The sequence below is a fragment of the Mesoplodon densirostris genome, chromosome 18, assembly GCF_025265405.1.
Source record: "Mesoplodon densirostris isolate mMesDen1 chromosome 18, mMesDen1 primary haplotype, whole genome shotgun sequence".
In the NCBI taxonomy this organism is placed as follows: domain Eukaryota; kingdom Metazoa; phylum Chordata; class Mammalia; order Artiodactyla; family Ziphiidae; genus Mesoplodon; species Mesoplodon densirostris.
In genome coordinates this window covers 49925087-49948538 of record NC_082678.1, presented here as the reverse complement: position 1 = coordinate 49948538, position 23452 = coordinate 49925087, and the positions used below count along the sequence as shown (strand labels likewise).

The window sequence follows — 23452 nt, the reverse complement described above, 5'->3', positions numbered from 1 at the left end:
GATATTCATTCAGTGAGGCTTTGTTTATAACTACAAAAAACTGAACACAATCAAAATGTGCAACAACAGGGCAGACAGAATTCAGTTCTATGGAAAACAAACAACTCTCAAAAAGGATATGAAAGAAACTCATTTGAGGACAATGACAGGATGTTCCCAATATGCTAAGTGAAAAAAAAAAAAAAAAAAAGAAAAACGGAGTACAAAAGCAAACGATAGAGGACAATCCCATTTTTAAAAGTATATACATACATTAAATAAATAAATAAATAAAAGTATACACATACATAGAAACGCCTGGATGGTATTAACAGTAAACATATTTGGGAGATAAGAATAAGGATAATGCTTTTGGGGGAGAGGAGGAATGTCTCAGTGTTTTCTGTTTTTCCTATAATAAACATGCATTATCTGCAATATTAAAAAATAACCAATATTTTTGCTTTGTTGATTTTAAGTACCAGTAAGACCAGTTCCATTAAAAAAAAAAATCACTCACCCAGGACACGTTCACTTTTAAGCTGAGTGGGTGGTAAAGAATGAGATATTATCAACTTTACTGTGTATAAGGTAGACAGGCTTTTTAAAGCAAAAGAGATTCTGCATTTGAAAAATTTCCTCAAATGGATCTGTAAGACTGCCATAAAGAGGAGTACTGATATTCAATATTTATTGGTTGATTTTGATTTTAGTTGAGGAAGAGACTAGATGCTATCATTTCTTTAAAAAGCATAATAAACATTCTTATGACACTATCATTTTCTGACAAACAGGGCGTATGGCCTTGCTGAGAACTTCTCCAAGTATGTAAAATGGCAAGAAAGAATTCTAGCAGTGTGAGCATAGCGGTGGACTACCAAGATAACTGAGACTGACCACAGGCGAGACACAAAAGTGAACAGGCCCCAACTCATGAATAGCCAGGACTAAGGTAGGTTCTCAATGGATATACTCAAGTATATTTCCAAGGAGGTAAGTAATAAAGTATGATTAAAACAACAATGGCTTTCAATCTTTAAGTTAGAGAGATGATAACTAGCCAGTCTATAATCTTCAGTTTTTCTTTAACTCTGAAAAAAAATTACACTGGGTTTAAATTCATTTAGTTAGAATCACTAAATGGAAATAAATACAGTCTCAGTTTGGCATTTCTCTCATTGCAGGAGAGTATACAATAAGGCACAATCTGCTAAATTTTTAGTAGCTGCAGTAACTCTTCTTTGAATCAATATTGTTAAACTATCATTTGGGCATTTATATAGTTCTTGGTCTTTATTGATATATAATTATAGGCTTACTTACATATGTGTAAAAGATCCCCCTGTCCACTAGGATGGTTTCCATGTGTACTTAAACTAAGGAGCTGTACATTGCTTATACAACTCTAAATAAGATGAGCCATTAATTGACAACCAGGCCATTAAACTGGTAGCCAAGCCATTAAGAACAAAGTCAGCACACCCTTCCCCTTAGAGCTCACTCCACTGGAAATATTACAAGCCCTCTGTGCCATGGGAACCACCTTGCCTACCACATGGTGCTGATGTAACAATATCTAGAGCTATGCACCTGGAGAAAGCAGGGAATGAGGTTTTGCTTTGGATTACTTGAATGTTTCTTTCTTTCCTCCCTCCTTCCCCCCTTCCTTTCTTTCTTTTAACCATAAAGCCACTAGCAGATAGTTTAATGATTTCTGTTCTTATGCTGCCTATGGGGATTTCACACTGCACTACCAACCACTGGTACTAATTCAACAACAGCCTTGTAAAATTGGCAGCCTTCCTAAATAAGCTATGTAAAGCCTGCAAATGCTGGTTACTGTGCTGTGTAGTCAGTGGGTACTCGATAAAAACGTGATTAAAATTCTGCTCACATGATATATCCCAAATATGCTCATACCTATTTTCTAAAGAACATTATCAGTCTATACAAAAGTATTTCTGGATTCTCCTTCTTACCACAAATGATTAATAGCAGTCATTCACTGAAAACTATCTGTCATATGGCCATGACATCTGCCATATTAGTCTTCCTTTTCTCTCACCACTCAAGTACCCTTTACCTCTGCTTATACAGATCAAGACATTTAAGAGGGCCAGAAATAAAGGTCAGCGTTCCAGCTCAAATCCTACCATAAAGGCTCATTTACAATGACTTTTTGTCCTCTGAATACCTAAAGCACCAACTGCACCATTCGTCTGCCACTTAGCATGTGCTAAGTTGTGTTCTTATTTATCCTTTTATTGATCTGTCTTATATCTCTCAGCAGACTGAGCATCCTGACTGCAAGAACCATGTCTTGTATTTCTTTGTATCTCCCATGACAATTATGCATATGATGGAATTTTTACCACCAGGCTGGCGTACCACTCTAATTCTTTCTCCTATACTTTGGCTCATGTCAAAAGGGCAAAAATATTAGCTACCATTTACTGAGTGCTTACTATTTGCAGTACTTTATAAATATTACATTTAATTAACTTAAATGAACTACATTAATATTAATAGACACTATAGTTCCATTTTATTGATAAGAAAACCAAGGCTCATGGTGGTTTTATGATATGTTGAACATACTGAAGGTCAAACAGCTTACAGGTGGTGAAACTGACTGGAACTCAGGTCTGTCTCATTCCAAACACCAGACTATTACTATCAGCCACAAGAACAAATGACAAGTAAGATAATGAATATATGACCCAAGACACCTTTTAAGAATTTCTAAATAGAGTATTTAATGAATGGGATACTTTAAGAATTGAGTGTGAGATTTTATTGGGGAGGAATAAGCATCACAGGTGTGGGGTTGATAGAATGATCTATACCAAATTTGGTCAAAGGGACGTCCAAAAAGTTGAGCTTCACACATCGTCTAAATCTATTTCATTCCCCTCCTGGGAAGAAAAGTTTACACTGAGAATTCACATTCTCCCATAGATGTCCCAACTTCTCAAACTAAATTTCCCCCCCAAAATAAAGATGATAAAATAATAGGAAGTTAAAAATTTTTGGTGTTCATGAGAATTGGGTATATTTTAGGACAAACACAGTAATTTAAAGGTACCTGGGACAGAGCAGAGTCCCAAAGAAATGACATCTCTCTTAAGAGCTCTCTGTTATAAGTGATACTTATTTAAAATCAGTGAAGAAAAATCATAAATACTCTCATTCAGTTTATTCCTTATGAAGATCAACTGGCTTTTATTACACAAAATTCAAAGAACAACAGAGATGAGATGCACAGATAAGATGCTAAGCTCATAAACCTGATCAGCCTTTTGTTGAGGTACTGAAGGCTTCTTGGGTTGTAAACAGGCCTGCTTATCTGTGGCATGAAGTTTTAAGAATACAGACACCACAGAAGACAAGCGATATGAAGTCCACAATTAGAATTCTCAAGGCTTGAAAGGTCCTGCTACGGATCATGAATATCCACATGAATCTTTGTCAATAAACATTAAGTACAAAGGACAAAAGTAACACAATCGTTAACTGAAAATTTTATTGTTCTTTCTTATTAACTATCTCATTTGATCTCCACAGTCCCCTGAAATGAGGCAGCTATTATTCCCCCCAAAACATAAGCAACAATTTGAACCATTTAGCTCATCATCAAAAAAAAAAAAAAATCAAATAATTCTATGTCTTCTACATCTGGAAAACTGAACTTACAATTAAAAAAAAACCCACTCTAGTACAGGCTAACACTGAAGTTTCTCTTTATTTGAGAGGAATACAAGCCTCTGGATTCTGTGGCTTTAACAGACACATAACTAATGCCAAATCCCTCAGGTTACTAAAAGAAGGGTCTCACCCCTCTAAAAACAGATTAATGCAAAAAACAAGAGTTGCCCAATTTGCACAACCTGCAAAAAGGAAGTGAGCCCAAATGTGCCCTTTGGTGTGCAGTACTAGCAATCTATTTATAAATCATGTGCCACATCCTTTCCAAATCACAGGAACACCTAAAAAGGCCTTGATGTTTTTTAGCACATTTCTTCAAGTTAAATCTAATTATGTTAGTGGAAGCAACATCCTGCATAATTCTAACAATGCAAAGCTAACTCTAACTCTATCTGAAAGTAGTTAAGATACTGATTATTATTATTTTTTTGCTTTCACCTTAGAAATTCAGAAACATTATGTGATAGCATCTACACCACTGTTCTTTAGCCCCAAGACAATTTTACATAAGGTAATTAAGAAGATTCACATTTACTGGAGAAACCCAAGAAGAGAGGGAGCAAGAGGATCTGTAGTTTAGCCCCTCCATTACTCCAAGGTCCAACAGCTCTTGGAGCCAGAGAATGACAACATCCTTAATTATTTGGCTTTGGGCAGTGGTTTCTCAGTGTAAGTCTAAAGAAATTGCCCAATTTCAGGAGTGATTACAGGTGAGCACACAATCTGAAGAACAGTAATTTAGAAAAAAAAATTCACTCAGATTTATCAAAGAAATCTTGCCTTGAATGCATCACAACCTCGCCATTCCTGTTCATCTTCATTATGCAGAGTTACTCTTCAGTTAACCGGTTTCCAGTAAGGCCAAATTTGAGAGCTTTTTTCCCCTCTGTTCCAAGACAATTACTGCTCTACTGACTTCAAAGCAGCACAGTGCGGATAAAGCCACACAAAGTTATCACTGCTAATGAAAACACAAATGCACCTTTTACTCTGACAATTAACTTCTCCTTCATATTTGAAGGCCATCACCTAGAAGCTTAATTCATTTGATGTAAACTTATTTGAGCACCTTTTAAACAATATTCTACCTTTTAAGGCTATATTACCTATTCAAGGATCAGAAACAAGCACAAAAACAGTACTGATTTAAAATCAAAGAGACATCTCATGCCTTTTAAAAATATTATTATTAGTCTCTTTACCCACCGAGAAAAAAAGCTCTTAAATCATAAATGAATGCCTGGCTTCAATCACTGAATTATCAATTATTATAATTATGTTCATCCATTTCTGCAGAGGACAAATGTAGATTTTAAAAGTATCATGGACGATAAACACACTTATTCAATAGAACAAGGAAATTTAAGAATTTGAAAGGCAAAACAATTTCATAAAATTATAACATTTGGAGTAGGACTTCGTGGTTCTAGGCTTTTAAAGTACAGAATTTCTGCTAAAGAACTGTTTTAGAGCTAGAAAAAGATGGAAGACTACAGCTAAATCATTCAACAAATCATACGTAAGCTGGACAAAGAGAGCACCAAAGATTCAACAAATATTTGAATGAAAAAATCTTAAAATATTAGTAAACCAATTCCAGCAATATGTTAACAAATAATGCAAACAGCGTGAAAGGACAATTCAACTTTTGCAACTCAACGTGTCACTGCATTCCCAGGAAAGGGGGAAAATATTATCCTTCCAACAGATGTCTAAAAAACATGTAATAAAATTCAATAACTAGGGCCTCCCTGGTGGCGCAGTGGTTGAGAGTCCGCCTGCCGATGCAGGGGATACGGGTTCGTGCCCTGGTCCGGGAGGATCCCATATGCCGCGGAGCGGCTGGGCCCGTGAGCCATGGCCGCTGGGCCCGCGCGTCCGGAGCCTGTGCTCCGCAACGGGAGAGGCCACAACAGTGAGAGGCCCGCATACCGCAAAAAAAAAAAAAAAATTCAATAACTATATCTAATTTAAAAATATTTGAAATTAGGAATAGTAGGAAATATCCTCAACTTGGTAAGTGATCTATGCTGGGACCTACAGCACACAATACATCTATTTAGAAAACATAAAAAGCACCCCTTTTACAATGGAAAACAAGATAAGACCACTAGCATGGCTCCTCTTTAACACTACACTAAAGCCTAAGGCAAAGCAATGAAGAGTTACACTTAGAGAAAACCCATTTACAGATGATATAATCATCCACCCAGAGAAGTCAAGAAAATCAACTAAAATATCTATTAGATATTAGGACTAAGAGTTTAGCAAGGTGGTCTGATACAAAAGCAAATACTATAAAAACCAGTTTTCCCACACACCTACAGGGACTAATTAGAAAACATCATGGGAAAGAAGAGCTCATTCACAAGAGCAACAAAAACTTTATAAAACACCCATGAATATATCTAATAAGAAATGTGTAACTACTGTATGAGGAAAAGTGTAAAATTTAAATGAAGGACATTTTAAAAACAGTGGATAGGGCTTCCCTGGTGGCACGGTGGTTGAGAGTCTGCCTGCAGATGCAGGGGACGCGGGTTCGTGCCCCGGTCCGGGAGGATCCCACATGCCGCGGAGCAGCTGGGCCCATGAGCCATGGCTGTTGGGCCTGCGTGTCCAGAGCCTGTGCTCTGCGACGGGAGAGGCCACAGCAGTGAGGGGCCCACATACCAAAAACAAAAACAAAAAAAAATAAAATAAAAACAGTGGATAAACAGACACACATACCACATTCCTCATCGGGAAGGCTCATTTTATAAAGCTGTTAATTCTTCCTAAACCTAGTTCAGTACAATTTAAATCAAAATCCCAATAGGATTTTTAAAAGTAGAAATTGACAATCTGTTTCTGAGACTTACCTGGAAAATAAGCAAGAGTAGCTAAGATATTAAAAAAACACATACACTGAGGTAGGCCTTGTGATACAAGATATCAAAATGTCCACTAAATCTACATTAAGTAAAAATGTGGGGCTTCCCTGGTGGCGCAGTGGTTGGGAGTCCGCCTGCCAATGCAGGGGACGCGGGTTCGTGCCCTGGTCTGGGAAGATCCCACGTGCCGCGGAGCGGCTGGGCCCGTGAGCCATGGCCGCTGGGCCTGCGCGTCCGGAGCCTGTGCTCCGCAACGGGAGAGGCCGCAACAGTGAGAGGTCCGCGTACCGCAAAAAAAAAAAAAAATGTGGTATTGGTGTATGAAAGAAAACATGTCAGTAGGACTTTATAATATGAATAGCATTTCAAATCAGTGAAGTGAGAATGAGCTAAATAAATGGTATTGGAATAAATGACTGTCCATTTGGAAAAAAGGTAAAGTTAAAGCTCGACCTCACACAATAAATACAGGCATACCTTGTTTTGTTGTGCTTCTCTTTATTGTGCTTTGCAGATACTGGTTTTTTTTTTTTTTAAACAAATTTAAGGTTTGTGGCAACCCTGAGTAGAGCAAGTCTACTGGTGCCATTTTTTCAACAGCATTTGCTCACTTCATGTCTCTGTGTCACCTTTTGGTATTTCTCGCAATATTTCAAACCCTCCACCACCAAAAAGATCAAGACTTGCTGAAGGCTCAGATGAGGGTTAGCATTTAGCAGTAAAGCATTTTAAAATTAAGGTAAACAGATTTTGTTTTTAGACATAATGCTACCACACACTTTACAGACTACAGTGTAAACAACTTTTATATGCATGGGGAAAGCAAAAAATTCGTGTAACTCATTTTATTGTAACATTCACTTTATTGTGGTAGTCTGGAACTGAACCCGCATTATCTCCAAGGTATGTCTGTGAAGATAAATTACAGTTTTAAAGAGTGAAATATTTTTAAAGTGTAGACATACTAGAAAAATACAAAAGAGTATTTATAATCCTGGGAGTGGGTGGGAAGGGGTTTTTAAAGGCCAGATGCAAAACTGAAATCGTAAGAGAAAATACAGACAGATTTTACTACATAAAAATTAAAAACTTTTGGGACTTTCCTGGTGGCACAGTGGTTAAGAATCCACCCGCCAATGCAGGGGACACAGGTTCAAGCCCTGGTCCGGGAAGATCCCACATGCCACGGAGCAACTAAGCCTGTGTGCCACACTACTGAGCCTGTGCTCTAGAGCCCACGAGCCACAACTACTGAAGCCCTCATTGCCTAGAGCCCGTGCTCCACAATAAGAGAAGCCACCGCAATGGGAAGCCCGCGCACCGCAACAAAGAGTAGGCCCCCGCTCACCACAGCTAGAGAAAGCCCGTGCGCAGCAACGAAGATCCAACGCAGCCAATAAATTAAAAAAAGAAAAAAAATTAAAAACTTTTATACAAGATGCAAAATTAAAAGACAAGCAATAGGCTGGGCAAAGTATTTTTAAAACATTCAGAATATACAGAGTACTACATGAAAATGAAAAAAACTACCAAAAGAAAAATGGTTAAAGTACAAACATGCAAATTACAGAAGAAAAATGAGCAAGACCAATAAAAATACAAAAGGATCCTAAAGTTCTTCAATAGTAAGGGAAGTGCAAACAGAGGAGTGTTTAAGAGCAGGGGTCCTGGAGTGAGACTGTCTGTGTTTGCATCCTGGCTGTATTACCTTAGACAAATTACTTAACATCTCTGTGCCTCTCATGTGTAACTAGGATACACCTAAGTCAAAGTTGTTAAGAACAGAGAATGAGGTAATATGCATAGTACTCAAAACAATGCCTGGCACACAGTAAGAGCTCAGTAAAAAATTAACTGCTATCTAATATCACTAATATTACCAGAGTTGGTGAAGATACCTATGTAAGTATATAAGTAAGATATACTCTTACTTATAGCTGGTAAGAGGAAACTAGCAAAGCAAACTGCAAAGCATTTTGGCAGCATGTATCGAAATTTTAACAGGTACATACCATCAGACCCAGAAATTCCACTGTTAGAATTTTATCTAAAGAAATGTTCCCACATATATACAAAGCATCAGGACTTTGAGTGCAGCATCGTTAAGAGCTCTAGATTTGGAGACAGGAAATGCTGGTTCTAGTTTCAGTTCTACCAATAGCAATTCATGTAATCCCTGTGGCAATCACTTCACCATTTTGATTTTTTAGTTTATTTACTCTACAAAATATGGATAATGACTTGCCCAATCTGCCTCACAGGAATACTTTAAGGTAGTGGTTTCCCAAGTGTGGTCCCTGGATCAGCATCATCAGCATCCTCTAGGAACTTGTTAGAAATTTAAATTCTCTAGTCTCACCCCAGACTTACAGAATCAGAAACTCTGGGGGCGTAGGCAGCAGTCTGTGTTTCAATAAGCCATCCAGGTGATCCTGATGCAAGCTTAAGTTCAGAGATGAGCACAAGTGAAATCACTTGCATAACTATACAGCAGAACTGAAAGAGCATTCGTACTATCACTAATAAACACAAAAAATAAAGCTGTTTCTACCTTTCAATTTCATGTAAAGGTACATCTTGGATAATCATCTCAATATGCTCCTCTGTTGCTGACCTTGAGCTTCAGATAGCACTGATGTGAAGCTAGGAAGTCAAACTCATATACGTAACCAAATAAATAAATACAAGTATTTTGGGTCAAGGATAAAACGCTCAAGGTAACCTCATTAACAAATCAAGCAAGGTCTCAAGCTTCTAAGTTCCAAGACTTTTTTTTTTTTTTTTAAGTTCCAAGACTTTTGATCAGCGGTTTTCATAATGGGAACACTGCTTTAACGATAGCCTTTGCCAGCATTTTATCTACTAATTCTTGATCCTTCCCTGAACTTTTCAGGACACAAAAATAGTCACTTATTTGTTGATAAGCTATTTGTCTGGCATATAACAATAACATTAGAAAAGCCTTGGCCCCTTGCTTAGCAACTTCACTTCTCAGAGGTTGAAGGCTGGCTCTCTAAAAATAACATAGGTTTAAAAAAAAATAACATAGGCTCCCACATTTTTCAGAAGTTCAGATTTTTGTTTTATTTAAAAGCATGTGTAGATTCTTAAAGGGTATGGAACTTTTCATGATCATTTGAGCAGTCTGATCCAAGACTCTTGAAGTTTGATCAGATGATGCTCGGGTTGCTCACATATATTTTTCTAGTAGGATTAACACTTACGACAGTAACTATTCTTTGTTTCTGGAGTTAATTCAATCACTTCTTAATGTTCTTCTCTCAATACATAAAAAATAACACTATATTTGGTGAGTTTTACATAATGGTAAGGGGAGACCTTAATCCAATAATGATGATATAATTCCCAATAAAATACAGTAATACCCAAGCTATTCTCTAATTTCACCTATATGTATATACACACAGTTAAAAGTCAAGAAATTCGAAAGAGCCTGTGAAATCACCAAAATAGGTATCCAAAGGCCCTACTCTAAAGGTCATTAACTTTCTCCATAGGGAAGCCCCTAAGATCTCACTGTGGTCTTTTTACTCTGACACAGTTCTCATGGGATTTGTTACATGGTTTACTTGGTTTCTAAACCCAGAGCAAATCTGAGGCAGCAAACAAGAAAAGGAAAAAAAGCTCTTATGAGTGGCTCCTCAGCAATGACAAGAGAACCACTGGCCTAAGAGTATTCAGGTGTCAAGGTACCCCTTGCCCCAAGCATACACTTAAAATTCAGTCTTCACTTAAGGACCTTAAATCTTAATCTTTTAGTTGCTCCCATTCATCACTGCTATTTACATATCTGGCACCACAGGGAAATGCTCACACCAGTTAAGTTTTTACTGTATCAGGCCTTAGAAACAATACTTCCCTTTAGGAAGGAGATTTTTAAAAAATATTTATTTATTTGTTTGTTTACTTGGCTGTGCCAGGTCTTAGTTGCGGCATTCGGGATCCTTTAGTTGGGGCATGCAGGATCTAGCTCTCTGACCAGGGTTGGAACCCGGGCCCCCTCCATTGGGAGCGTGGAATCTCAGCCATTGGACCACCAGTGAAGTCCCAGGAAGGAGATTCCTAACCTTTTATAAGATCACATTACTTTGAGAATATGGTTTTTAAATATATATTTACCCAACATTTTCATATGATCTCAAGGAGTTCATTAAGCTTCTAAGGCCAATTCATGGCTTCAGTAACCATAGACCCCAAATTAAGAACTTCTGCATTAGGTGCCAAAAATGTGTGTAAGTTAACAAAATTTAGGGGTTTATTCAGAATGATCTTTAAAGATTTGTGTTGGGTCTTTGCTGCTGTGTGCAGGCTTTCTCTAGTTGTGGCGATCAGGGGCTACTCTTCGCTGGGGTACGCAGGCTTCTCACTGCGGTGGCTTCTCTTGTCGCGGAGCATGGGCTCTAGGGGCAAGGGCTTCAGTAGTTGTGACTCGCGGGCTCTAGAGCGCAGGCTCAGTAGCTGTGGTGCACGGGCTTAGTTGCTCCGCGGCATGTGGGACCTTCCCGGACCAGGGCTTGAACCCGTGTCCCCTGCATTGGCAGGCGGATTCTTAACCACTGTGCCACTAAGATTTTTAAATGATGATGAACTGGGCAACACTATAAATGTAAAATAAAAATGATGGCTAAAGCAATACTAATAAATACACTTTAGAAGAAGTGAATATTAGCAAAACTCTCTTAAGAAAAAAAAAAAGTGGTAAAAGAGAGACAAAAAGGAAAAGAGAAATATTCTGCAAATTCTTTAAAAGACTGTCTACCTTAACAGCAAAACTCTTCGTGTAGCAAATGTTTTCACTACTAAGTTGAAGATGTCAGCACATAAAGATAACTCCTAAGACGTAAGTCTCAAAAGTGACCTTGTAACTACTAAGACAGAAGATCATTTTTCTAGTGGTTAAGAGCACTGGCCTAGGAAACATCTGGATTCTAAGGACAGTTTTGTCATTTACAAGCTATATGGTCTTGAGTAATTACTTAACTTCTCTAAGCCTCAGCTACATTATCTGTAAACAGAATAAATTAGTTCATAGGGTGGCTGTGATGATTAAATGAGATAATAATACACATTAAACTTAGCACAGTGGCAAGTGGTCAATAAATGGCAGCTAATAGTTTTTGTTTAATTTCAATTAACACATTATCCTGGGCAGGGGTTTATAGTTTGTAAATTGTTACCACGCATATAATCTTTAGCCATCCTCTGGGGGAGGAACCACCTTATCCTCATTTTACAGTTTAAGAAACTGAACTCAGGGCCTCCCTGGTGGCGCAAGTGGTTGGGAGTCCGCCTGCCGATGCAGGGGATGCGGGTTCGTGCCCCGGTCTGGGAGGATCCCATATGCCGCGGAGCGGCTGGGCCCGTGAGCCATGGCCGCTGGGCCTGCGCGTCCGGAGCCTGTGCTCCGCAACGGGGGAGGCCACAGCGGTGGGAGGCCCGCATACCGCAAAAAAAAAAAAAAAAAAAAAAAAAGAAACTGAACTCAAATGACTTACCTAAAGTCACTAATTAGTAGGAAAAGAAATCTGTACTTGCTTGACCACACTAGGAAGCAAGATTCAAAACTCCTTTTCCCCAAAAAGCTTAGAAGCTCTGCCTTTTAAGTTTTGTTTAACCTTTTTTTAAACTGTAGTTAAATATACATAAAATTTGCCATTTTAACCATTTTTTTTTTTTTTTTTTTTTTTTTTTTTTTTTTGCGGTATGCGGGCCTCTCACTGTTGTGGCCTCTCCCGTTGCGGAGCACAGGCTCCGGATGCGCAGGCCCAGCGGCCATGGCTCACGGGCCCAGCCGCTCCGCGGCATATGGGATCCTCCCAGACCGGGGCACGAACCCGTATCCCCTGCATCGGCAGGCAGACTCTCAACCACTGCGCCACCAGGGAGGCCCCATTTTAACCATTTTTAAGTGTACAGTTCAGTGCCAATAAATACATTCACATTGTTGTGCAACCATCACCACCATCCATCCCCATAACTTTTTCTTCTTCCTCAAATGAAATTCTGTACCTATTAAAAACAAACATCTCATTCTCCTCCTCCAACCCCTAGCAACCAGACTACTCTAAGGTCCCTCACATAAGTGGAATCATACAGTATTTGTACTTTGTCACTGGCTTATTTCACTTAGTATGATGTCTTCAAAGTTCATCCATGCTGTAGCATATATCAGAATTTCCTTCCTTTTTAAGGCTGAATAATATTCAGTTGTATTATATACCACATTCTGTTTATCCATGTATCCATTAATGGACATGTGGGTTGCTTCCACTACCTTTTTAGAAGTATTGTTAACACTTATTTTGAGATTGGTTATCCACTTTCAGATTCTTCATTCCAATTGTCCTTTTTTTTTTTAAAGGGAAAAAACAAGTAAACAGTTGATTTAATTCTGTAGAGTTTATAATACAGAACAGTAAAACCATGATACTGCGGGGGGATATTGTTTTTTCGGTGCGCCACCATGAATCAACACAAAGGAAAAAAGTTGAAATGCAAATTTGATTTGGTAAGAGAGCGAAACAGTTAGTTAAAATAATAAATTAGTTTTAAGATTATCTATAAATCACTTTACATGCTATTCTTGGGACCTTTAATAAGGGATGATGGAAAGTTTCTATTGTTGGACATGAAACTAAAAAGTTCTTTAGGGTTGACCTGGGAGGGAAAGAGAAGTTGCTCAAGTGCCAGGAGTCTGGGAAAACCTCAGTAGGTGACTCTCCTTGAAGGTACTCCGAATGAGTGCTAATACACTACAAAGACCAAACTGCTGCTATCTAAAAGTAACCCTAAATCACTCAACTAGTTTAAGGATGCAACGTGAATAGATGGGAGTCCCTCTACTTTGCCCTTTTTAACTGTGAGATGAGAGAGTTCCTTTACTTCGCCCTAACTGTGAGATGAGATTAACCACAAGCTTGAGCACACAGTTCTCAGAAATAACTAAACCACAATGGAAGGGAGGAACAACTCTAGAGACTTTGAAAACAGTTAAGATTTAAAGATGCAAATGAATCTTGCACTTTGGCGATTGAAGGTGTGCATACAGGCTTGGGTTGTTAGCACGTACTACTACAGGCGGAGACAAAAAGAAAAAGAGCCAAACTACTAAAATCCAGTTTTATGAAATAATTTCAGACTACAACCAGCGGGTGTTAAGAATGAACTGCCTTTCTTTGTGTGCACGGCTTGTAACCGAAACCTATGGTCACAAGCAAACTTATTTGAAACAAGAAAACAAAACAACACGGGAGCTTGAGCACCAGCAGGACCCGCAAGGGAGTGCTAGCTTTTCCGGCCGGCGGTTCAGAGCTACTGACCGCCCTTCAGCCCAAGTCTCCCGAATGCCATACGGCTGTCACTCAGTCATCACAATTTCCCGGGGCGACCTCACTTTCAGATTCTCTCAAAGTTTACCAGAAATGCTCCCAAAAGGATTCTTCTGTCCGCCTCCCCACCCCCAGGACACTTTCTCCCTCCAAGAATTACCCTTCCCCTCCACCCCACTATGCCCCCAGACGCCCCGAGACCTGCAAGCAAGCAGGATGCGATTTCGCCCTTGCTTGCTCTCAACTGCCGGGGGAAAGCGGCTGCTGAAAAGCAAACTTTCCGAGCGTTCACAGAGGGGTGGGAGGGCGCGCGGCGCACTCACAGCTGGTTGATGGCGTTCTGCGAGATGACCGCGTTGGCAGAGAAGTAGGGGATCATGTCGGGGCCACTGAGGCTCCAGGTGCAGGCGGGGGGCGCCTTCCTCTCGCGGGCCAACGTGCTCAGGGTCATGGGGCCGGCTCAAGGCGCATAGCTCCGCATCCCGGCCCCCGCCCGGGTCCGGCACGAGGCGCTCGCTTTGGGCTCCGCCGGACTGGAGGCGCGGGCAGCGCGGACTCCCGGCGGCAGAAGTGGGCCCGCCGGGTCGCGCGGAAGCAGCTGCCGTAGCCCTGGGGCTCGGCTGTGGAGTCCCGGCGGCCGGGCGCCTCCAGCAGCCCGCCCCAACTCGCGTCCGGGGCGGGGCGGGGTGGAGCTGAGCGCGCCGGCGGGGAGGGTCCTGAGACCCGAGAGGGTCGGGCCCCGCGGGCGCCCCGCCCCGGAGCTCTTAGCACCCGCCGGATCCGCTGCCGGCGTCGGAGCCTGGGGAACAAGGGTCAGCCCCAAGCCACCTCGGCTTGGGTGAAGGAGTGAAGAGAGCCGGGGGGTGGGCCAGAAAGGCTCGCATTTCATTGGAATGTTTCAACAGAAAGGTCCTGCCTCTTAATCCGCTTTATGCATGAACCTCAAACAAACCCCATTTTTCAAATGACCTTAAAACTTTAAAAGGCTGCACACTCGCAAATGCAATAAATGTTTATCAACGGCTTCCTATGTGCTACGGGCTAGGAAAATGCTGAGATACACTGGATTTTTTTTTTAATAGTTGAAACTATGATGGGGAAAAAAGTCTATCTACACTGTCGATAACATCTGCTAATGCTTGTAAATAAATTTACTAACCCTCCTCCAAACCAAGGATTCCCAGCCTTAACTGCACATATGAATCCACCTGTGGAGATTTAAAAAAATCCCAATGCCCGATTGCACCCTAGACATATCAAATCGGAATCTCTTAAAGTTGGGATCTAGAAATCAGTATTTTTCAAAGCTCCCCTGGTAATCCCATTGCGCAGCCTGGTTGAGAACTACTGTACCAAATGATCTAGAGAGGAAGACGGGCTAGAGATTATATCCTCACTGTACTGATGTGGAAACACTGAGGGTCTAGCCAGATGATCTTATTTGTAATTGACTTAGATAGGAACTCCCGTTTTATAACTCCTGATCTAAGGCTTTCCCCACCAAACCCTATTCCCTGATGCTTTATGATTTTCCTTAACAACTCGCTGAGCAGTGCCTTTCACCTGAACAGGGACCAGCTCTGTAAAAAGAGAATCTCTTTTCTCTCTCACCTACACACTATGCTGTGTAGTGGCTTACAAAAGGGACTGGCCCCCTTCAGGCACTCAGTAAAAGTTAGCTTCCTGGGCTTCCCTGGTGGTACAGTGGTTAAGAATCTGCCTGCCAATGCAGAGGACACGGGTTCGATCCCTGGTCCGGAAGGATTCCACATGCCGCGGAGCAACTAAGTCCATGTGCCCCAACTACTGAGCCTGCGCTCTAGAGCCCGCGAGCCACAACTACTGAGCCTACATGCTACAACTACTGAAGCCCACGATCCTAGAGCCTGTGCTCCACAAGAGAAGCCCCCGTAATGAGAAGCCCGCACACCGCAACGAAGAATAGCCCCCGCTCACTGCAACTAGAGAAAGCCCGTGTGCAGCAACGAAGACCCAATGCAGCCAAAAATAAATAAATTAATTTTTAAAAAAAGTTAGCTCCCTTATCTCTTATCCTTACTGTCTCATCAGAACAAGTATTTTTGGGCATCAGTATTTTTAGCTTTTATGAATACTTGACTAAAATATACATTGATATAAGTTGCTTTAGGAATTCCAGAGCCAAAAATTAATAATTAAAAAAAGACTTCACTATCATAAGAGATCATGAGAAAAATTATAAGAGAAAGTAGAATTATAAAAGGGACTATAATTAGGAAGAACTCACTTTACTACTCAGCATATGCTAGAATCAAGAAGAAATGTCTTTGTTTTATATAAAATTTCAGACTTCTTTTCCTATTGGGAAGTTTGGCAATTTTCAAAATACCAGTAATGAAATAATCTAAACTATAAATTCTATGTCTACAACCAGAATCCCTCTTTTGTTAGTTGATCCTTCCATAAAACAAAGTTGTTGCCAAGGCACTGAGGGACTGGAAATATTGCGAACTCATGCCAGAAATAGATATCTAAATTAAGAAGGAACTAGTTGGCAAGTGAAGAGTTAATGAAAGGTCTGAACTTCGGAGTCCAGTGCATCATCATCTTCATCCATCTCTAGGAAGGAAAAATTTTGAAAGATTTATTCAGGCTATGTCAGCAGGCACCCAAATGGCAGTGTAAGAAAAAATCTGCTGATACACCCCAAAATAAATTGCTTTAAATATCTGGCAAACTTGCCAGTTTGAAACTTCTTCCAGGCTGTAATTTATTACAGCCTCCTGCAGTGATTTAAAAAAAAAACCAAAAAACAAGAAAACCGTAGCAGGCTGTTTGGAACAGCACTGTTAAGGTGAGTCCAGTTCCTTTCATGACACAGCAGTGATAGGATTTTATTGAAGTCAACACTTAAATGACGCTTAGGAAAAGATGATGTCATGGTAATCATTTGTATCTGCCGGAAAAAGAACTCAGCAGCAAATGTATTTTACTCAATGCAACACTTAATATCTCTGGCATTTAAAAACGCTAGAGATAAAGATTTCATAAATATGTATACTTGCCTTTTATAAATAGGTTCCTATAGTGACACCCCATAAGTGCATAGTCCTTTGTTTCTCCTCAAAAGACTTCTGTCAGTGCCCGTTCAACAAAAGGAGACTATTTTAACACCCCCATCGAGGCTTTTTCAAAAGCTTTTCAAAGTTAAATTCTCATTTTGAACTGTAATATAGAAAATTGGGGAAGTGCTAGAACATGCCTCTTAGTTTTTAAGGAAAAAAAAAATCATCTCTGCAGACTGAGGTACCTTTAAGGAAATAGTTCTTTCTACTACTGTTTCAAAAAGTTGAACAAATTCCATTTCTTTTCACAATCTGCAGAGTGTCAAAATGTCAATCAATTTAGTTTCAGCTCAATTTAATCCTTTACTCTCCAGTGTCAGGAAACAAGGCTCTAGGGAGCAAGTTCTCTGTACCCAAGCATCTAGGAATTCAAAAATGATTCCAAATTAAATTGAGCAGCATGAAATAAACTAAGCTAGTTTTCTACTCCACATGAAGTCAGAAGGGGTTTTCTCTAAAAAAAAAATCTGCACAAAGGCCCTGAAGAAAAATCACTGCATTTCTTTATACTGTTGCTTGAATTTAGTAGACTTGAAATGAATTTTGTCATGTCATTTGCTGACTATTTCAAGGGTCAGAAATATGAATATTCTAAAATGTTAATTTGGCTCTTGACAGCATTAGCTATGACCAAATTAAATTTTTTGTAGACTCATATATTAATAGCATTAAAAAATTTTTAAGTAATAGATGTCTCTTGTATCCATAAGATACTTCCATTACTATGTTTCCATGTGTCCCTCCATAAGGTATAAACACTGTAAAACTGTATAAAACCAGAGACTTGCATACTGACTGACCTAACTGTACTCCAGGACAGGTCCAAAGGTGAATTGTGAAGGATGTGAACATGCTTTTGTTGCTGTAACAGAATTTCAACATGGGTGGATCACTTGAATTGACAATAGCTAATGAGCTAAAAGGTGACAATGTTATAGTACCAAAAACTGCAGGCTAGAAACCAGAGGACCTAAATTTAGTTCTAACACAGTCATTTAATAATCTAAGATTTTGGTCAAGTCACTTAACTTCATCTGTAAAATGGGATAATAAAACCCTAAGGAAATATCCCAAGATCTGTTTTTGGGAGAGTCGGGAACCTTAGGAAAGAAATTTCATCCAATCTGGAGATCCTGAAAAATGGATTTAATCCACTTAATGCAGTCATCTAGTTCAAAGCAGTACAGCCCAACAGTTAAAAACTCTGGCTGGATTTCCCTGGTGGCACAGTGGTTAAGAATCCACCTGCCAATGCAGGGGACACGGATTCGATCCCTGGTCCAGGAAGACCCCGCATGTTGTGGAGCAACTAAGCCCATGCGCCACAACTACTGAACCTGCGCAGGCTCTAGAGCCCATGAGCCACAACTACTGAAGCCCGTGCGCCTATAGAGCCCATACTCCGCAACAAGAGAAGCCACCACAGTGAGAAGCCCGCGCACCTCAAAGAAGAGTAGCCCCTGCTCACTGCAGCTAGAGAAAGCCTGCACGCAGCAACAAAGAGCCAATGCAGCCAAAAATAAATATTAATTAATTAATTAATTTTAAAAAGAACTTTAAAAATAATTTTTTAAGTTTATTAAAAAACCCCAACAAACTCTGGTCTTGGAATTAATAGGCTGAGTTTGAATCCTAGTGCCACCAACAGCTATGAACTTTAAATAGCTACTTAATCTAGGGCTCAGTATTAGTTCCTAATTTATGAGGTTATTGGGAGGATTAATTAAATTAACACATATAAAGCTCCGAAAAGAGTGCCTGGCACAAAAATCTACTTTTGGGCCTTAATGGCTCTGTAAGCTTAAGAGACCTAAGGGAAAGGTTGAGGAGATTGCCCTTCAGGAATAAAATCAGAGAGTTGGAGCGTTCAATGAAGAATCTTAGATCAGAGTGCAGAATTATAATAAATTTTTACATTTTTATTAAAATGTTTCTGCTTTTCTAACTCTTCCATGTATCTTATCCTTTGAGTGTTTCTCTAAGGTAAAAGACCTATGTGCTTTTCTTTAGGTTGTTCAGAAAGCATGTGTGTGCGTGTGTGGGGGGCGCAAGGGGACTCTGAAGTCAGTCTGGCAACCTTCAGGTAAAGTCCACTGTGCATTTTAGTTTATTCACTGAGAAAATGAAAATGTTGGACTAGAGATAATCCTCTATGCTCTTTTCCACCAACCTGAAAAACAGCTAAAGCGGGCAACATTAAAATGGCAATGAATCTGATATCAGAAAGTTCTAGACTCTAGCTACTTTGTCCACAGGCAAAACTTACTCTTTTCCAGCCCTGATTCCTTTAATCTTAAAGTGGGATGGTAATGCTTACCTCCCAGGTTTACTAAGATACACAGACACAAGTGCTTTGTAAACAGGACGGCACTAAATTTTTGTATTTTTACCGTCCATAAATTGCCAATCAGCTTCCAATAACAGAAAGCATTGTAGTTGTTTGTAATCGGGATGAGAAGTTGATGAATGAATGAAAATTAAAATACAAATAAACTTCCCCTATATACCACCATTTCATTCAGGAAGTCTTTACTATTATTGTTTACCAGGCAGTTAATTATATATTGCCATCTTGTAGTAACATGAGATCTGCAGGGCTTACTGGGATTTTGCTTTCTTTTTTTTTAAGCTTTGAAATAATAGTATTAACTTATATAACTTTATTTTTTTAAATACCTAGTCATAAGAAAGAATGATTATACAAATCAGAAGACCTATTTGTATTTTTATGTTTTCTCTAAGGGGCTTGATCTAGAGAAATAAATAGTAAATTAATCTCCTGAGGGTCAAAAGGGAGAAAACCAACACTTTAAAGAGTTACAAAACAAAAAGCCTGTTACCTAGAGTAGCACAACAGTCTGTCTCCTGTTAATCTGTAAAATGCTAGGATAAAACTCTCAAGATAATACCCCTAATTTTCAAACTTGTTGCCCAGACAGTACCTAGAGGTATCTTGCTACACTTAGTCAAAGGCACTCTTCATTCAATACAATACACTAAACTCTGTAAACAAAGGCTCTTAAAAGCGATCAAGTTTTGCAATCACCACGAGGCTAATAGTTTTATTTAAAAGAATATCTGACAATAGTTTTAAACACTGGATTAAACAGTGTTACTGAGCCCTTCCAATCCTTTCTATGGAACTTTCCACCGTAAGAGCAATGGGGAATACCTAAAAGATCTGCCTATCAACACCGTGAGAGGCAGATCTAAGGCACTCATCCCCCATAGTCTTAACTATATGCTCTAGTAGGAAGAGATGTTGAAATGCTGCTTTCTTCAGGTTACAAAAACCTCACACTCTATTGTTTAGTAAAAATAATAGGCATTTATAGATCACTTTTCACATCCAACACACCGTACAAAACATTAAACCATTTAATCCTCACAATCTCTTTAAACATTAAAAAAAATTTTTAAACACATGCTCAGAAACATTTTTCTTTTCAGTATTCAGAAAGATAAAGTAAAAGTCACTCTTCTCAGCCCCATCATCCTACTCCCAGGGATGATTGTTAATACTTCCAGAAATTTTCCTTGCATAAGCAAACATTAATATATTGTAGCTGCTCTTTAAGAAACACACATGCACACAAGCCATAATTATATTATGCATATTATTCTGCTTTGTGCTCCCCACACACTTATCACTATATCTTGGACACTTTTCCATGTTTATAAAGATGTATCTCATTCTTTTAAAGGAGTGCATAGTATTCTATTTTACAATTATATATAATTTATTTAAATAGTCCTCTACTGATGAACATTTAAATTGTTTCCAGTCTTTACTATTATATACAGTATCACTATGAACATGTTTTCACACAATCTTTGGGCATTCATGTGAATTATTTGTTGGATGGATACCTAGAGGTGGAATTGGCAGTTAGTTAAAATATTTTAAACATCTTAGGAATCGGCAGACATTATCAAATTGCCTTCCTAAGGGGTTTAGTTTTTTGTTTTCCACTGGAATCTTTGTGTCTCCTCCCACACTGTGATCTATTAAATTAACTCAGGGCCCAAGATTCTCTTCTACACATCTTTTACATACTGCGCTAAAAAAATATATATATATATATCAATATATGTATATATACGTACATATGCGTACGTATATGTGTATAATATGAGAACAGTAAAACATGCTTAAGGAAACTAGAGAAATATACTAAATTATAAAGAAAAATATGAAGAACTATATTATAGACAATTAATTTAAAAGAATTAGACTGTAAAAAATATAGTACATAAACTATTTTGAAGATAATTTTTAATTCAAAAGATGTTTTAAGATCTTGTTTGATGCTAATGATGTAGAAGACATTATAGGTGAATAAGCCAAATATGGCCTAATACTATCAATGTCCTGAAATGGGGTGAGACAGAGATAGAAAAATGGGAAATAAATTTGGGAGTAACATAATACGGAATCTAGAGGAGTTGAGAAGGTCTTGAAAGTAAAAACAATAACTGATATTTATTGAGCTGACACTCACTGTGTACCAGATCCTCTATTAAGAGTTTACATGCAGTATCTCAATTCTCACAAACAACCTATGATTCTATTATTATCTTTACAAGGCTCAGAGAGGTTAAATGATTTGCCTAAGGTAATACAGTAGTATTTCAAACTCAGCCAGTTATTCTGGCTCCAGAACCTGTTTTGTTAATCAGTCTTCTACATTGTCTGCATGATTATGTAGGTTCACTACTGAACAGGTTAAGTCTGAAAAGGTCTACTGCTAAAAGGAAGAACTCCTGCGGACCTTAAATACCTACCTTCGTGCACCTGGTGTTTTCTCCTCTACTTGATCCTAGCTATAGCTAGCAGGTCCTGACAATAATAGGGACCTAACCCAGTACTAAATATAGCAGTAAGATGATCTTCTGGCTGTTGTATACCATCCTCTTGCTACCAGATCCCTTAGAACTCTGTATTTCAAACTCCTATTCATCCCAAGACATTTTTCAAAGCACTTATATCTAAACATATTTTTGTTTCCCTAGTTTTGTTTAACACAGCGTCTTACATGAAGGAGGCATTTAATGTATTTGTGGATAACCATGGGATCATCATCTCATTTGATGTTTTAAATAAACCTACTAGCTGGGCAAGTATTAGCATTCCTTGCTACAGTTAAGGAAAAGATGAACCAGACTAATGTCTAGGTGACAAGAAGCCTAGACTCTAGGCTAAGGTGTGTCCAATTCATCCAGTCTCAGATCCATTTATCTACGCTCAGATGTGTCCAATTCAATCTGTCAACATACTATTGACAGATTAACTGAATACAATTGGACTCATCCTGAACACCTTAAGACCAGGCACTCTAGATACTGATTATCAAAATGAGTTAAGCCCTTTTATAATAATTCCCTACTTAACACCCCCAAATAGTTCCTTATTCCCTTTCAGATCAAGTCTAAGCTCTTCTTCTGGCCTTCAGATCCATTATTTATTTATTTATTTATTTATTTCCTTTTTTTTTTTTTTAATTTATTTTTGTCTGCGTTGGGTTTTTGTTGCTGTGTGCGGGCTTTCTCTAGCTGTGGCGAGTGGGGGCTACTCTTCATTGCGGTGCGCAGGCTTCTCATCGCGGTGGTTTCTCTTGTTGCAGAGCATGGGCTCTAGGCGCACTGGCTTCAGTAGTTGTGGCATGTGGGCTCAGTAGTTGTGGCACGTGGGCTCAGCAGTTGTGGCGCATGGGCTTAGTTGCTCCGCGGCATGTGGGATCTTCCCAGACCAGGGCTCAAACCCGTGTCCCCTGCATTGGCAGGCAGATTCTTAACCACTGCACCACTGGGGAAGTCCCAGATCCTCCATAATTTAAATCCTACTGTAATCCAGCCATTATGGCATATTATTCTCAACTCCATCCCTTCTCCAACACAATCGGTGTAACCATTTTTTACCCATTCTCCCAAAACAAATCCTTGCCATAATTGGGTGGTTTCTATCCTGTCCTCCTATATCTGAGTCTCCCTCTCCTCTCTGTTCAAATTATTCCTTCTCTTAAGACCTTTTTTTTTTTTTTGCGGTATGCAGGCCTCTCACTGCTGTGGCCTCTCCGTTGCGGAGCACAGGCTCCGGACGCACAGGTCCAGCAGCCATGGCTCATGGGCCTAGCCGCTCCACGGCATGTGGGATCTTCCCGGACCGGGGCACGAACCCGTGTCCCCTGCATTGGCAGGCGGACTCCCAACCACTGCACCACCAGGGAAGCCCTCTGAGAGCATTTTTATCTAGGTTATCCATGTATAAAATATTTTCAAGGCCTGGTTCAATTCTCAGCTCTTTCGTTAATTAAAAACTCTACAGTGTTTTCACATACATCCTCACTTGATTCTTATTGAAATCCTGTGTATAGGTAAATAGAGCTAGCTGGGATTATCAGCTTCATTTTATTGGTGTGGAAATTGAGGCTCAAAAATTAAG

General features: G+C 39.4%; 1 protein-coding gene across 4 annotated transcripts in view; it reads right to left on the bottom strand.

Moving 5' to 3' along the window:
• Positions 1–23452, bottom strand: part of SSH2 (slingshot protein phosphatase 2) — a 244035-nt gene that overhangs the window by 93024 nt on the left and 127559 nt on the right. The window contains exon 1 of one of the 4 annotated variants that reach the window (XM_060082987.1): positions 14230–14522. The exons of the other annotated variants lie outside the window; for them this stretch is intronic. Coding sequence (XP_059938970.1) covers positions 14230–14357 — 128 coding nt within the window. The 5' untranslated portion in view covers positions 14358–14522. Of the gene's footprint in view, positions 1–14229; positions 14523–23452 lie in introns of those variants that run through there. 4 annotated transcript variants of the gene reach the window in all.